The sequence below is a fragment of the Neomonachus schauinslandi genome, chromosome 12 (genome assembly GCF_002201575.2).
Source record: "Neomonachus schauinslandi chromosome 12, ASM220157v2, whole genome shotgun sequence".
Lineage (NCBI taxonomy): Eukaryota > Metazoa > Chordata > Mammalia > Carnivora > Phocidae > Neomonachus > Neomonachus schauinslandi.
This window is the reverse complement of record NC_058414.1, coordinates 82,570,052-82,587,463: the sequence shown is the minus strand read 5'-3', so window position 1 is coordinate 82,587,463 and position 17,412 is coordinate 82,570,052. Positions and strand designations below refer to the sequence as shown.

The 17,412-nt window shown below is 45.4% G+C and overlaps 1 protein-coding gene across 1 annotated transcript; it reads right to left on the bottom strand.

The window, feature by feature from the left end:
* Positions 1-2,174, bottom strand: HILPDA (hypoxia inducible lipid droplet associated). Its single transcript, XM_021699384.1, is given in 3 exon segments — positions 1-700; positions 703-920; positions 1,992-2,174. Coding segments are annotated over 2 exon segments (189 nt in total). The 5' UTR covers positions 854-920; positions 1,992-2,174; the 3' UTR covers positions 1-662.
* Between the last annotated feature and the right edge of the window lie 15,238 nt (positions 2,175-17,412).

The window sequence follows — 17,412 nt, the reverse complement described above, 5'->3', positions numbered from 1 at the left end:
ATTCAATTTTTATTTCATTAGAAAATTTCATTTAAGCCACATGGTGGCCATAATGGCATCTTGAGCGGGCTTTGTCATCCCACTGCCCCCTTCCGATCAATATACATGCATACATGCTGTGTTGGAGAAAGTACTTTACCATGTGAAACAATGAGAGGTGGACACTTGACTATTTCATCATCCCCCTCCCTACAGCCAACCCATACACCACACTTCAACTACTGTCCACACACAGACAAGCTCTCATGGGAGAGAAGCTGACCTCCACATAAACTGACCACAAGACACCCAAGCCCCAAGGAACTCTTGGCAGATGTTGACAACGCAGAGATGAAAACGACACCATCTCCCAACTGCTGAATATGAAGCGCAAGTCCCTATCTAAGAGGCATCAGAGCCATGTTGCCAAGGACACCAGAGCGTACAGCAGACCCTGGGGAGAGCGTGACATCATTCCATTGCAGTCATAGGCAATCCATTCACACCTGTATATTAGGCCCTTTTTCCAGGGCAAGGAACATCCAGATGGAGAGGCCCTTCAAGAGCCTGTTAACAGTTCTGGTAACACTGATGTTCTGAGCTTTCCTGCCCAGCAACTAGACAACTGCCTGGATGTGTTTAGGCCAGTGTTCCAAGATTACAGCTGGTGGAGAGAGGTCTTATCACACCCCTCTGGATGGATTGTCTGGAACGCCCTCGGGGGCTCTGTGCTGGCTGGTTGACCTCTGGTGGTCCAGGAGCTCCTAGGCAATGGGCTCTCCAGTATGCCTCCCAGGGACTCCATTAGTCTAACGAAGATGGAGAGCAGGGTCAGCACCACACCTAAGAGATAGAGGTTCAACACAGGCTTCATGGCTGAAATGACCCCACTCCTCTGTAGAGCAGTAGAGCTGTCTTCACTTCTCGAAGGCCTCTGGATACTGAGGAAAGAGAGGTGAGATTAATCTACAGCCTTTTGGGATATGCATGCATCCAGGCCTGACTTCTGTCTTCCCATGGAACTAAGGGTGAGGCTCAGCCAGTCAGGGAGACAGGGACCAGTAGAAGCATATTTACACTGTAAACTCTGTGGCTGCAGAGCTAGTCTTGCTTCTTGGACTAATTCAAGAGCACTCCTTAAAACTTTTACTTCTTCTAAAGTAAACCTTTTACTTCTGCCAGGTGCAATGCACAATCCCCGTGCCACAGTCCAGGGACCAAAACCCTTCCTGAACGGAGTCTTTGTTTTTGAGGGGGAAGGTAGGCACATGCCCCTAAGAAAGCCACCTGCCTAGAGGTTCTCCTCACATCTGTCAGGTTCCAGTTAATCGTAAACTTTTTTTTTTTTTTTAAGATTTTATTTATTTTGAGAGAGAGAGAATGAGAGAGAAAGAACACATGAGGGGATAGGGTCAGAGGGCGAAGCAGACTCCCCGCCAAACAGGGAGCCCGATGCGGGACTCGATCCAGGGACTCCAGGATCATGACCTGAGCCGAAGGCAGTCGCTTAACCAACTGAGCCACCCAGGTGCCCCAATCGTAAACTTTTTGATAAAACCAAAATAATTCCAAGACAGTCAAATCTATCAAGCTCACTTATTTAACAAATACACCCGGAATACCTACGATGTGTTAGGCACCCAGGAAGGTACTAGGGCCATACGGGGTCCGGTAGACATGAACCCTGCCCTCATGGGGCTTTCGATCTAGGCAAGAAATTAGGCAGTTAGCACACACACAACACGCCAAGTGCTGTGACAGAAAGGGTGCTCTGGGAGGGCAAGACTGGGACGCCCAACCCAGCACTTGAGAGCATGGGGAGAGCCACATGGAACACAGGGTCATCCCTGAAAACAGGGCTGGAGCGGCTGACTCCGGACCCAGGTGGCGACGGAGCGAGGAGCAGGAGTCCGGGAGGCGCGGCCCGAGCTCGGGAACCCGAGGCGGCCCGCGGGGCAACGCAGCCTGGGGAATGGGCGCGGGAAGGCGGGGAAGCCCACAGGGCCGCTCACCTCCAGGAGGAAGGGCCAGGAGCGGTCCGCTCGCTGTAACAGAGGGTAGTGCAGGAGTCCGAAGAGTCAGCTCCCGATTAGTGTTAAACCGCAGCCCAGACGATTCTCTGAGTATAACGGCGGAACCCTCGGGAAAGAGGAGCAGAACGACGTTGCCCACGCCGCCCACTTATAGCCCCGGCCCCGCCCCGGAGCCGCGCACGCGCACTCGGGCCGCACGTACCGGGCCTGACGCACGTTCGCGGCCCCGCCCCCAGGTGGGGGAGGTCCGAGGTCTGGGCCACTGCGCTGCGCTGCCAGTCTGACCTGTTTCCAGAAAGTACACACCTTGGGGCTCTGAGTCACTGAGGTCGGCAGTAGGACTAGCGTATGTGTTAACATAGACTGCCTCTTTCTGCTGCAGGAAACTGGAGGGAATCAGCACATTTACCCCCATACCAAGTGGATTGGAGACACACCTGAAGTGTCCAAATCCAAAAGCCCTCAGGCCAGAGGAAGGCGGGACCGCAGAGAAGGGCTTCATCACCAGACCTTCCAACAAAGCACAGATTGCCAGAAGGCATCAGATCCCCACCCCCAGTATTTAAATTCCCCCGACTGAAGAGCTGACTTTCACTTTCTAGAAGTACCAAGATTCCAGGCACCGCCCCCCACCCTCCCATTCAAAGTCCTGAGGTTTAATTTGCCCTTGGTATCACTGCAATGGCGAGAACCTGTTACATCGTACTAAGTTCTGCTTTCTACGAGTTTGTCATGTGTAAGAAAAGGTGAAATAGGGCGCCTGGGTGGCTCAGTTGGTTAAGCGACTGCCTTCGGCTCAGGTCATGATCCCAGGGTCCTGGGATCGAGTCCGCATCGGGCTCCCTGCTCTGCAGGGAGCCTGCTTCTCCCTCTCCCACTCCCCCTGCTTGTGTTCCCTCTCTCGCTGTGTCTCTCTCTGTCAAATAAATAAATAAAATCTTTAAAAAAAAAAAAAAAAGGGCGCCTGGGTGGCTCAGTTGGTTAAGCGACTGCCTTCGGCTCAGGTCACGATCCTGGAGTCCCTGGATCGAGTCCCGCATCGGGCTCCCTGCTCGGCGAGGAGCCTGCTTCTCCCTCTGACCCTCCCCCCTCTCATGTGCTCTCTCTCATTCTCTCTCTCTCAAATAAATAAATAAAACCTTTAAAAAAAATAAAAAAAAATAAAAAAGAAAAAAAAAGAAAAAAGAAAAGAAAAGGTGAAATACCCAGCTGGCCCTGGCGTCTGTGCCTGACTGCACACGGACAACTCACTTTGTACCCACTGGGCCTGTTTTCTCACCTAAAATGGGGCCACTAGATGATTTTTAGATACTTTCAGATCGAACCAAAGAGCTAGGAGGTGAGCAGCCAGCTTCATACCCAGATCTGGGAGCTGGGAAGCCTTACTACGCAAACCCTCCCCGTGAAACCGGAGAAATGTAGACGGTCTGCTGTGAAAGCAGCCAATGGCGGATCTCAGAAAATAGAGTCCTGGGGAGACGCTGGGAAGGAACCTCCACGCCGGAAGGCTGTCAGCGGTTTCATGCTTTCCTCTTGGGGAGGAGGAGGGCAGTGGACCAAAGCGCCGGGGCCGCTGACTCTAGACAGGTCCACAGAGCTGTAGGGCTGGCGGTTCCATGTGTCACGGTCAAGTACCGGGGCTGGATGGGCAAGAACCGGGGAGCTTGCACAGGGTCTGCGATTTTGCGGGAAAAGGACGCAACGAGCAGGATGGGAGGAGCCAAATCACAACGGCGACCTTTCCCCTACTTTCCAAGCTCGCGGTCTACTTTTCCAGTAGGAGTGGGTGGGGAAAGGAGAAATTGGGGATGGAGACGTGCCGGCAGGCAGGCACTTAAAAACTAACTTGCCTACTTACCCCGCAGGAATTTTTGGTCTTTCCTTATATTAGCGTTTTGTCTGTTTTTGTGGACTCAGTGACTCTTGCACTGTTGTCAGGAGATGCTAGAGCTCTGAGTCTGCCAGATGTCCCAAAGGTCACTACTTGCTAGTTAGGGGCTTTAGGCAAATCCTTTAACCTTCCTGTACTTCAGTTTCCTCAGATGTTATATGGAATACTAACAGCCCTTAACTAGAAATTAAATGAATTCATTCTTGTAAAGCACAAAGAATGGTGCCTGGCACATAGAAAACATTCCACGAGTGTTAACATTATCTGTGTCATTGACTACAAAACTCCCAAAAGGGGGCTTTGTTCATAGTAGCTTATGTTTGGCGTGTCAGAAATTCCGCAATAACCCTTGGGACTCCGTTTATTGTGAGCTCTAAATTACGTTCACACAGCCAGAAGGAAGAGATGGGCACCTCACCAACAATTCCCTCTCTCCCATAGTCACTGTCATTACCTAAATGTCATGCCAGCTGAAATTAACCAGGGTTTGGGTGAATATAGCCCTATACTTCCCATCTATCAGGTACAAAGATTATTGGCTGTCATCTTTGGGTAGGTACGGGGCATATCTAAATCAGGATTCTTGTCCCATTTCCACCTCCTTGGCCAAGTTAATTAATCTATTTGAGCTTTAGTTTCCTAATCTGTAAAATGGGGAAAATAATATACAAGTAAATAAATAGGAGCTGCTTGACAAGGAATGGCTATTGTCTTACTAAACCGTTTAGAGGGAGATTTTTTTTTTTTTTTTTGGAAGTAATCTCTAAACCCAATGTGGGGCTCTAAAGAGTCACATGCTCTACCAACTGAACCGGCCAGCCCCCACCCACCCCAGGGGCAAATTCTTATCCTAAATCAGGTTGTCATCTAGTTGGATAAATAAGACCTGCAAAAGATAACTATGAACCCAAGGCACTGTAGGAGTAGTGGTTAGAAATTAGTCAGACTTGAGCGTGAGTCCTGCTCTGCGATTTGCTTGCTATTGTCCTTGGGCTCTGCTTGCCTCAGTTCTTCCTTTTAAAATGGGAGTAATAATAGTTCTAACCTACTAAGACTGTGATGAAGATTAAATAATGAATGCAAAGTACTTAGTATAGACTAAGGGCAAAATAAATGGTGGTTACTAATCTAATTAGCTCCTAAGGTAGACTACTGTGAATGGACTGCAGTGCTTGGGAGCCCAGAGGTAGAGAAAGAGAGAGAAAACGAAGTAAGAGCATAGCTAGGGTGACAATGATCTGTTTGGGGATCTGGAATTTTAGCATTCACCATGAGTGAATGGGAAACTGGAAGCAAAGTCAGCATTCACCAAGTAACTGACACATGCCAAGCATTTTGCTAAATGCCTTACATAATATTGTTTAACTGAATTCCCTTAGCAGCCATGTGTAGTAGGTATTAGTACCTCCCTACTTTATTTGTTAACCACGCTTTTTCCCTTCAGCTAGTCTTTTACTCATCCTTCTTATCTCAATTCAAACATGTTTCTTTGGGCTGCCTGAATGGCTCAGGTGTGCTCTCTCTCTCTCACACATACTCTCCCTCTCTCTCTGAAATAAATAAAATCTTAAAAAAAAATACCAATACAAAACAAAAACATATTTCCTCTGGGAACCCATTGCTGACCCTCAGACCCTTGCTACAGGCTGCAATGACATGATATACATTTCCCTCACTATTAGTTACCTTACGCTTAGTTATATTAATGTCCGCTTCCCCCTAAAAAGCCTGAAAACATCAGTGAAAGGAGTGTCTAGTCTGATTTTGTCTTCATTTCATTCTAGCACCTAGCACGACATAGTAGGCTTTCAATAAATATTTATTGATTGGAGAACTATTTGAACAAATGATTATCTTACCCAGCATCTTCAGTGAATCCCCATTGTTCCACCAAAGAAGGGTAGATAGGACCCCAAGACAAATCCTCTTCAGGGTCTACCTCCTCCTGGGGAACTGCTAATCAAGGAAAGCTCTTTATGAACCATATCCTTATCCCAAGCCCCTCAAAAAAAAGTGCTTCTATAGTCAGCCCACATGGGAGTACCACACTAAGACAATATCCTCACAAATTTGATCTTATGATTCTGGGTCCATTTAAAGGACATGTCTTTGCAATGCTGGTGAGTATAAATTGGTACACTCTCTATGGAATCAGTTCAGTTATAGCTATAAAAACAAAAGAATGGGGGCGCCTGGGTGGCTCAGTCGGTTAAGCATCTGCCTTCGGCTCAGGTCATGATTCCAGGGTCCTGGGATGGAGCCCCGCATCAGGCTCTCTGCTCAGCGGGGAGTCTGCTGCTTCCTCTCACTCTCCCTCTGTGCTCTCCCTGTCTCTCTCTTTTTATCAAATAAATAAATAAAATCTTAAAACAAAAACAAAACCAAAAGAATGTATATTGCCCTTTAACCTAGAATTTCACTTCGAGAAATGATCATTACAGACAACTTCCTGCATGTGGAGAACAGAGTAGATAGAGGCACTGTTTGTAATACAAAAGATTGGGAAGAAACAGAGCAGCCTATCAGTAGGAACTGGTTAAGTAAATGACCAGTACCGGGATTGCACATTCCTGCAGTGGGTTACCATAACGCCTGCCAAAAGAATAAGCAGTTTTGTACATACTGACATGATCTCCATAATATATTAAGTGGGAAAACCAAGTGTATAGTGTGTGTATAATATGCTACAGTTTGTGTTAAAAACAGACTCCCAAGATAGGATGTGCAAAATGAGATACCAACGGGGCACCTGGGTGACTCAATTGGTTAAGCGTCCCTACTCTTGATTTGGCTCAGGTCATGATCTCAGGTCTTTGGGATTGAGCCCCACATCTGGCTCCACGCTCAGTGGGGAGTCTGCTTGAGATTCTCCCTCTCTCCCTCTCTCTCTCTTTCTCCAATAAATAAATAAAAATTTAAAAAAAATTAGATACCACCTCCTACCCACTAGGACGGATATCTATAGAGAGAGAATTTAATTTAAAAGAAAATAAAGTAAGTGTTGGTGAGGATGTGGAACCCTTACACATTGCTGTTGGGAATGTAAAATGGTCAGCTGTTGTGGAAAACCGTTTGACAGTTCCTCAAAAAGTTAAACAGAGCTACCATATTATCCAACAATTCTACTCTGAAGTATATACCCAAGAGAACTGAAGACATATGTTCACACAAAAAACTTACTACAAATATTCACAGCAGTACTATATATAATAGCCAAAAAAGTGGAAACAACCCAAATGTACATCAACTGATGAATAGGTAAACAAAATGTGGTACAATGGAATATTATTCAACCATAAAATTTAAGTACTAATACATGCTATAATATGGGTGAACCTTGAACACATTATGTTAAGTGAAAGAAGTCAGACACAAAAGGACACATATTGTATGATTCCATTTCAGTGACATGTTCAGAATAGGCAAGTCTATAGAGACAGAAAGTAGGTTAGTGGTTGCCAGGGGCTGGAGGGAGAGGAGAATGAGGGGTGACAGCTAATGGGTACAGGGTTTCTTCCTGGGATGATGAAAATGTTCTAAAATTAGACAGTGGTGCTGGTTGCACAACTCTGTAAATATACTCTACACCACTGAACTGTACACTTTATTTTTTTTAAAGATTTTTATTTATTTATTTATCAGAGAGAGAGAGAGAGCACAGGCAGGGGGAGCAGCAGGCAGAGGGAGAAGCAGGCTCCCCGCAGAGCAGGGAGCCAGACGTGGGGCTCGATCCCAGGACTCTGGGATCATGACCTGAGCCGAAGGCAGACGCTTAACCGACTGAGCCACCCAAAATGGTGAATTTTGGCATGTGAACGAGATCTTAATAAAGCTGTGATTTTTTAAAAAGGAAGGCAAATGTGGAGAACATTTGTCATCTTCAGCTGACAAACAAAAACAGAATTAACCACTATAAACCCTTACTAAGGAAACTTTTCAAGCGTGTAAAAAGAAACCTGAACCCAGAAGAAAATACTGAGATTCAAGAAGAAATGGTGAGAAAACAAATTATGAGTCCTGAAAACTATCTTTCCAGACTAGAGCAGAGTAGGACACACGGCAACAGAGCGCAGTGTGGGAGATCGGAGCGGTCCTCTGCGGGAAGAGACAGCACCCGAACATGGATGGAACCTGAAGGAGATGGTGGGTTCGTGAACAGAGCTGTATCAGTGCAAACGCCCTGGCTTGAGCATCACAACATGAAAACCCAAGATCCTAACCCCAGGGAAGTACGTGGGAATTGTTTCTACTGCCCTGCCACTTTGAGTCCAAAGTCATTTCAAAATAAAAAGTTTTAAAAGTTAAAAACAGGGCGCCTGGGTGGCTCAGATGGTTAAGCGTCTGCCTTCGGCTCAGGTCATGATCCCAGGGTCCTGGGATCGACTCCCGCATCGGGCTCTCTGCTCCTTGGGAGCCTGCTTCTCCCTCTGCCTCTCTCTCTCTCTCTTTCTCTCATGAATAAATAAATAAAATCTTTAGAAAAAAAAAAAGTTAAAAACAAAACAAAATGAAACAAAAACAAAACTCTTTTTAATAATAGTGATTACTTTGGCCAAGTAAAAATAACCAGATAAACAAACAAACAAAAAAGGTAAACATTTAAGTTGGGAACAGTGAGCGGAGAAAAGTGGAACAAGTCTTATTGGGGAGGAAGGGCGATATTGATTAATTTTAGACACTTTAAGTCTTTATTAAAATGTTCAGGGAAGCTCTTTCTGTTCCCTTTTGAACAACTGGGTCTTCAAGTCATTGGGTGGAGCAGAGCAGGTGGACCAGTGGCCCAGAGTGGATTATCTCTTTTATTCTCTACTCTATCCTCAGTGTCTGAAACATGTTCAGTAAATATTTATGGAATAAATGGATGCATGAATGAATGGCTCACTCTCTCACTTCCTTCTGGACCCTGATCAAATGTCATTTCTCAGGGAGGCCTTCCTAATTGTCCTATATAAAACAGACCCCCACCTGTCCCTCTCCCTTACTCTGCTTCATGTTTTCTTCATAGGACTCAATATCACCAAACCTCTTTTATATTTATTTGTTAATCCTCTTTCTTCCCTCACTAGTAGGTAGCTCCTTGAGGACAAGGATTTGGACTATTTTGTCAATTACTACGTACCTAAACCCAGAGCATTGCCTGGCATGTAATATTGGTGCTCAACAAATACTTATTGAATGAATAACTATTTTTTTAAGAAGAAGAACAGCTCCTCCATGATTGGTTTTATTTCTTTGTAATTGTTGTGCAACATCTTAACAATGATTATTTCTGGGTGATATGGTTATGAGATTTTTTTTCCCCCAAATTTTCTTGCGAGGTGCATGTGTTACTTTTATAATTAGAGAAAAACTTTAAAAATGTAAACTGACATTTTGTAAATTAATTGCTTGTGCAACATTGTGACCACAGCAGATATGCAACAAGGGGAAAACTGCCAGGGGAGTTGGGATGGGGAAATTGGGTCAAGAGCAGTGGCAGCTATGGGGTGGGGGTGAGTGGGGAGACTAGGGCAGTGCAGGGCACCAGAGGAAGGTGCCCATGGAAGGTAGAGCCAGTTCCAAAAGATGGGCAAAGGGCACCCAATGCAAACAGAGGCTCCTTTACCCCCTACCTGGGCCAGGGGCCTCAATTCTGAGTGTGGTTCTGGTGCTGACTACCTAGTGACCTGGGACAAGTTGCTTTTTCAGGCCTCAGTTTTTTCTTTTCTGTGAAACACAGGGCTGAGGGAAATGAGTTGTCTCTAAGCGTTTCTACCTCAGAGGCATGTGGTTCCAGAACCTTCAGTAAGAAGCTGCAGCATGGGCAGGAGTGAGTACCAAAGGCACAATGGATCTCTGTCCCCAAGCCGCATTTGGGAAATCCTAGATGAACAATGCAGTGTTAGAAAACATGGTATTCAAAACTATATGCACCATATACATTAACCATGATACAAATAGATAGAGAGACTGATAGGATATACTCTGAAATATTAACACTGACATTAGTTTTCACTGGGCAGGCCCTTTTAATTCATTCGTCACAAAGGCTCAGTGCCAGGGGCCCATAGACTTTTCAAGGACTCTCAAACATGTGTGAGATATGGAAAAGGAAACACATTGCTTCAAGATTTTTTAAGAGGCAAAATTAAAATGAATAAGCACTTAATCAAAGGTCCCCAAAATATGACATTATGTCAACTAGACAATTTCAACTCAACTCAGTAACTTTAAATGTGGCATATGGGTGTGTTTTAATGGGCTGGAGGCATCCAGCCCATGTAAGGCATGTCTAGGGCCTGTGGAAGTTCTTAAAGTGGGTGAGTGGTAGGTTATGAATTAGTTTTATAGTTTCCTGTAGTGTCCAATCTCCCACTATAAACATATATGGTAAGAAGAAAAATTCAATAAATTTTGAAAAAGCAAGTGAATGAAAAAGCCTAGGAGGGACGCCTGGGTGGCTCAGTCATTAAGCGTCTGCCTTAGGCTCAGGTCATGATCCCAGGGTCCTGGGATTGAGTCCCAAGTCCGGCTCCTTGCTCAGTGGGGAGCCTGCTTCTCCCTCTCCCTCTGCCTGCCGCTCCCCCTGCTTGTGCTCTCTCTCTCTGACAAGTAAATGAATAAAATCTTAAAAAAAAAAAAGTGTCCTGGGGCACCTGGGTGGCTCAGTTGGTTAGGCATCTGCCTTCGGCTCAGGTCATGATCTCAGGGTCCTGGGATTGAGCCCTGCATGGGCTCCCTGCTCAGCAGGGGCCTGCTTCTCCCTCTGCCTGTCATTCCCCTGCTTGTGCTCTTGCTCATTCTCTGACAAATAAATAAATAAAACCTTTAAAAAAAAGCCTAGGAAAATTTAGGGTGAAGAGACCCTGTTTCCTCATCTTAACAAAGGCTGTGGACTATCTAGTCCTCGATTTCTGTAGGTAAAAATAATCAAAAGGGAAACTAACTCAAAGCATAGATTTCGGGGAGGGGGGTGGGGGATGGGTTAGCCTGGTGATGGGTATTAAGGAGGGCACGTACTGCATGGAGCACTGGGTGTTATACGCAAACAATGAATCGTGGAACACTACACCAAAAACTAATGATGTATGGTGACTAACATAACATGATAAAATAAAATAAAAAATAAAAAAATAAAAGCTGAGTACCACTTCAAAAAACAAAAACATAGATTTCAAAAAGTTTTCTCTTTCTGTTCTCTCCACTAAGTTATGTCCATCCAACAATTAGGATAAATCTGCGTGTGGACATTTTGTTCCTCTTTCCTTCATGGAATCATAAAATTATTAAATATTAAGACCCAGAGGAAGTCTTTTTTCCTGTCCTCTTGTCTTGGCGATCACAGTGGACTGAGAGTGGGGAGCTCAGGTCAGGTGTGACCCAGCCAGGCACGGAGCAGAGTGAGCTTCCTGCTGCTTGGCAAGTGGCTGCAGGAGCTCCAAGAGGGGGCGGGTGTCTTGCTGTCATATCAGGGAGATGGAAGTTGAGGTGGAGGGCCTGGAAGGCAATGGGGTTCTCCTGACTTCTGTGCTATTTTCATTCATAATTGCAACACCTACTTCCCCCCTCTTCTGTGTGTGGCTACACACACACATGCCCTACGTTACATATATGTGTACACACGGGCACATTCTCTCTCTTCCTGTCAGGCTGACACCTTTCCCCCAGACACAGATGCCCAGACATTTCTGCTGCCAGCCGACTAACTGCATGGCTCTGTTCCGAGTCCGCTAGTGGAGGGCAAGGGGGCTGCCCTGCTGCCTCTTATCCCAGCCAAGAAGGGCAGAAGCTGCTGTTGGGAATGACAGTCTGGTCAGAATTCTTCTGTCCCTTCCCCATAGCGGTGATGGCCCAGGCTGTCCTGAGTCCTTCCCTTCACCCAACTCCAACCTCCCAAGCCTCCCAACCCTCCGCCCCAAGCCTGATGGGTCCTGAAAGGCAGCTAAATCCACTCAGTCTCTCTCATTGGGCCCTGCCAACCTCCCTAGTCCCCCAACTCTAGTTCTTTTGTATATTGAAGTATCACTTCCTGATGTCATAGCATTCAATGTGTTGCCTCTCAACTGATAAGCATGTTCTGTCTCGAGAACCTCCTGTACTGTTCTTAAAAATTATTACAAATGAAAAAAAAGTATTACGAACATTTTACTTATTCATTTATTTCCACTGTTACATTGTAACCACTTTGAGAGGAAGGGTTCTTTTAAGATTTAAAAATATATTATCTTTTTTTAAAAAGATTTTTATTTATTTATTTGCAAGAGAGCAACAACGACAGAGATCACAGAGAGAGAGAGAAGCAGACTCCTGGTTGAGCAGGGACCCCGATGTGGGGCTCAATCTCAGGACCCTGAGATCATGACCTGAACCGAAGGCAGATGCTTAACCGACTGATCCTTCTTAAAAAAGGCACCCCCTTTTTTTTTTTAAGTAGTCTCTATGCCCAGTGTGGAGCCCAATGTGGGGCTTGACCTCATGACCCTGAGATCAAGACCCTGAGATCAAGAACTGAGCCAATATCAAGAGTTGGATGCTTAATCGACTGAGCCACCCAGGTACCCCCCAAAATATATTATCTTTTTAATCTGTGCCTTGTACAAACCAAATGCTCAGTGGTTATCTATTGATCAATCAGTCTCTTATCACACACAGGCAGTAAAGATCAGTGAGCCCCCGTAGCTCACTAAATACTTTAGGTAAACTAAACTCTTACCCTCTCTGCCTATCCCACTCACATCATCAAACCCAGGCTGGGCCACTGCCCAGCCCAGAGCAATGGGCAAATCTCTTCCTCTCTCCAGCCTCAAGGTTCTCTCCATTAAAACAAACAGACTGGGCACCTGGGTGGCTCAGTCGTTAAGCATCTGCCTTCAGCTCAAGTCATGATCCCAGGGCCCTGGGGTAGAGCTCCATGTCAGGCTCCCTGCTCAGTGGGAATCCTGCTTCTCCTTCTCCCACTCCCCCTGCTTGTGTTCCCTCTCTTGCTCTCTTTCTGTCAAATAAATAAATAAATAAAATCTTTAAAATAAAATAAAATAAAATAAAACAGACTGAGCTGTGTAATGCTCTAATGTTCCTTTTGGCGGATTAACTCAGTGCTATTATGGCGTCCTGTCAGCCTCTTGTCCTCTGACTTCTGGAATAAATTCATAGCTGTCCCCTGCCTCTTCTGTCTCTGCAAAACAGGGAGAAGTCAAGGAAAAAGAAAAAGAAAAGGATGTAGAGAATCTCCTTTCACAGAAAAGAAAACGTCAGCTTAGGGACTCATGCAAAATGGGGGGCCCCCAGAAGATTGAGCTTCGTGTGTAACAGGACATGCAGAGCCCAGGGGTCTGTGTGTGTGTGTGCATCAGGACAGGGGTGTACACACTCAGGAACCTTCACACTATCAGTGGCTCTCAGCCTGTTGATGTTCTCGTTGTCAGTGTGACTCCTGCTACCCCAGAGTGCCTGGGTGCGTGCCTTTCAGAGCCTCCAGGTACAGGTTACTTAGTCAAGAGGCATGTGACTGTTGTTGTTTTGTGTACCTGAAACTGTGTGCGGGACTCGTCACTACAGGAAGCTCAAGTGCTTTGGTTGGATTAGTGAATCACCCAGTAAATAGTGGACATGGGCTACCTGCTGTTCCCTTACTTCTGCCAAGCCAGGAAAGGAGGGAAGTACCCCCCATGTTCCCAGAGGCCAGCACACCTGAGCAGCCTCTTCCCACAGAGGGAATGTGTTGTGAAATTATCCCCTGAGGATGAGACATCATTTATGAGGCCCCTGGTGGGAAGGGCATGAAGTCGAAATCATTCCACAATCTGGAGACAAGACATGGCCTGGAACCAAGCCCAGTAACCAACCTTGCATTGCTAAGCTCCCAAGTTGCATTGCCTGATCGACCAAGGAAAGGACGTTTTCCTGTGCCACACAAGAATGAGAAGTTGCTGCTCTCATCAGAGCCCAGATTTCAACAAACCTTACTCCCGAGGCTGGGCTCCCCTGACTTATCAGGGCAAGCAGGGCTGGTCCTAGCTCCGGGGAGGATGTTGTCTTCTCCCCCCAGGCTGCTGTCCACCACCGGAGCTGGATTTCCTCCCCGAAGGATGGGCTCACCTTCTAACCCCTTCTCAGGAAAGTCATATTCCTGCTCCCAAAGCAGGAAGCTCATCTGATTCTTCTGGCTGCTTTTCCCAACCTGGGACATCTAATCATCCTGTCAGAACACACAGCAGTCTCTCTCCTGCCCTCCTGCTTGTCTGAAAAAGGTCAAACCCAGCTCTGCTGCTAGGCTCCTTGCATTTTCTGATGAAGTCTCCTTTCTCACACACCTGCAGTCCACTTATCCTCATGTGTCCCCATGCTCTCTTTTAAAATTCATATGCTAAGTTCCAGAAGAGGCATGGAATTGGCACCATCATTTTTCTATTAAAGATTTCTTGGGGCGCCTGAGTGGCTCAGTTGTTAAGCATCTGCCTTTGGCTCAGGTCATTGTCCCAGGGTCTTGGGATCGAGCCCCGCATCGGGCTCCCTGCTCAGTGGGAAGCCTGCTTCTCCCTCTCCCACTCCCCCTGCTTGTGTTCCTTCTTTGGCTGTGTCTCTCTCTGTCAAATAAATAAATAAAATCTAAAAAAAAAAAAAAAAGATTTCTTGTTGGGGTGCCTGGGTGACTCAGTCGGAAGAACATGCAACTCTTGATTTCTGGGTTGTGAGTTCAAGCCCCACATTGGGTGTAGAGATTACTTAAATAAATAAAACTTAAAAAAAAGATTTCTTGTTTTTCTTATCAATTTTCCAAGTTCTTGCTATATTAAGAAGTTGAGCCCTTTCCTATTGTATTATTGTATAAAAAAAATTTCCCTATCTATTTGCTTTAATTTTGTTGATGACTATTTTCCTCTTTTTTATACTCATTTATTCAACAACTATTTATTAAGCATCACTAAGAATAAGCACTGGGCAAGGCATCTTGGAGGCTGAACTACTCGCTTTTAGGACCCTTCCTCCCTCTTACCCTCCAATTATTCAACTTCCAGGTCTAGAAGCTTGATAGTATAGTCATACTTTTGGTTGATAAGGCTCTGGGCCTTATCACTTAAATTTACATATAGCTCACATAAGTAATAAAAAGGTAAAAATTAATTTAAAATGTATAACATATGGTTAATATAATAACTCACTGTGAATAAAACTCACATGAAATTGACCTATAAACAACTTATTAATTAACTTCCATTTAGTAGGGACGCCTAATAAAGGTGGCTCAGTAAGTTAAGCATCTGCCTTCGGCTCAGGTCATGATCCCAGCGTCCTGGTATCAAGCCCCACGTAGGGCTCCCTGCTCAGCAGGGAATCTGCTTCTCCCTCTGCCTCTGCAGCTCCCCCTGCTTGTGCTCTCACTCTCTCTCTCTCTCTCTGACAAATAAATAAATGAAATCTTAAAAATAAATAAATAAATAAGGGCGCCTGGGTGGCTCAGCCGTTAAGCATCTGCCTTCGGCTCAGGTCATGATCCCAGGGTCCTGGGATGGAGCCCCACATCGGGCTCCCTGCTCGGCGGGGAGTCTGCTTTTCCCTCTCCCACTCCCCCTGCTTGTGTTCCTGCTCTTGCTAACTCTCTGTCAAATAAATAAATAAAATCTTTAAAACAAATAAATAAATAAATAAAACTTCCATATATTAGATCACAATGAGAAATAAACCCGCCAGGTCTTGTGCTGAATGGTCAATGAGTACTGGGACTGGATTTCTTTTTTGTTGTTGTTGTTTGTATTTCCCGGTTAAGAGTCGCAGCTTCCAGCTCAACTCCACTACTTATTGACAGGGTGACCTTGGATAAGTACTTAAATCTCCCTGAGGCCCAGTTTTCTCATTAGTTGTGTCTCAGTGGGAGTGATGGTGCTTCCCCCCAGAAGACCTTCTGAGGATTAGAAGAAATTAGGTAGGCAAAGGTTTAGGCAGTGTTTGGCTCAATAGATGTGGGTTAGATTTTATTCTTATTATCACCACTATTATTATTCTTCTTATGTTACATGCCAGAGGCTAGTTGTCCTGGGTGTTGGGGATGTAGCAGTAAACAAGACAGAAAAGGTCCTTGTCCCATTCCACCTCCAGGGATCTGATACCCTGTTTCAGCTCCTCACACCCATACTTGATCAAACAAGGCTGAGTTTTGCAGCACCAAACTCAGAGAGTCATACAAATGGTCTCCTATCCCTTAATCATACATATGGCCTCCTATCCCTTTTTGCACTGCCTTGTTGAGAAAGTCACATTAAATCAAGGAAAATCTCAGACTGTAAATTCTTTGAAGGCAAGCAATTCACTTACTTCTTGTTCCACCGAAGAGCACAGTACTTGTTTGGAAAATGACTGGTGTCTTCTGTGAAGCGGAAAATCTGGACACAGACAGACAGAGGGAAGATGGCCATGCGAAGACGGGGAGAGATTGGAATTAAGCTGCCACAAGTCAAGGAAGGCTTGGGTTACCAGAAGCTGGAAGAAGCAAGGAAGGATTCTACCCTAGGGCTTTCAGAGGGAGCATAAGAGAATTAATATCTGTTGTTTTAGTGGTACTTTGTTATGGCAGCCCTAGGAAAATCATACAGATGGGGTGGAGTGGGGTGTAGATAGGGGATGAAAAGGATTCTAACACAAATGGACATCATTTACACATTTGCAGGAATGTCAGATTAACTCGTTTTAGGACACCAGAAAGCTATGTTAGATCATGGGGAGGGGAGGGGAATAAGACAGTGGAGGGGGTGGGGAATGGGGTTGGGGGGAGATGGATAGTGCTATGGGACACCAGGCGTCTAGGGGTTGAGCATATCTGGGGCCAGATCAGGGGCACAGTGAGAGCAGAGGTCCAAGGGAAGGCAACGGACTTAGAAGAGGAGCTTTCCCATCAGTCTTACCCAAGGAGTAACTCTGGGGACAGGCCACACATGTGGGTTCCCCAAAGGCAGGGGTTCCCACTCTTCCGACACTAAGGACTCTTTAAACTAGCCTCATCCGTAAATCCACGTTTCAATTTTGTTGATCCCCCAATTGGCCAATTAGAGGTGCTGATTAACAAGTGAGAACTAATAATAATGTATTCATTCACTTCAATATCTACTGTATGCTCTAAGGTTTGTGCTCTAAGGTGGTGATACAACCCCAAGGCTGTGCATTCTCTATGCTTCAGCAGCTTAAATAATTCTAGTCAAAATTAAATCACTTGACATTTCAGTTCACCTAGGAACCTTAATGAGAGGGAGGGTATGGGTTATATCAAGCTTTTTTAAATATTGAGTACTCCACACGTTCAGAGAAACTTCTCTAGTAATGAACCCTGGGGAGCTTTTTAGCGTCACCCTAATTCTGAAGGGTGAACAGAGAGAAGAGTCTTTTGTTTGCCACCTCTGTAAACCCCACATAGAGATCACAGACCCTACAATACAAATAAAGTAAAAGCAAGATTTAATGCTACTCTGCATAGACCTTCAGACACAGAGGCAATAACAAAACCAAACCAAACCAAAAAAAAGAGGCAACAAGTATTGA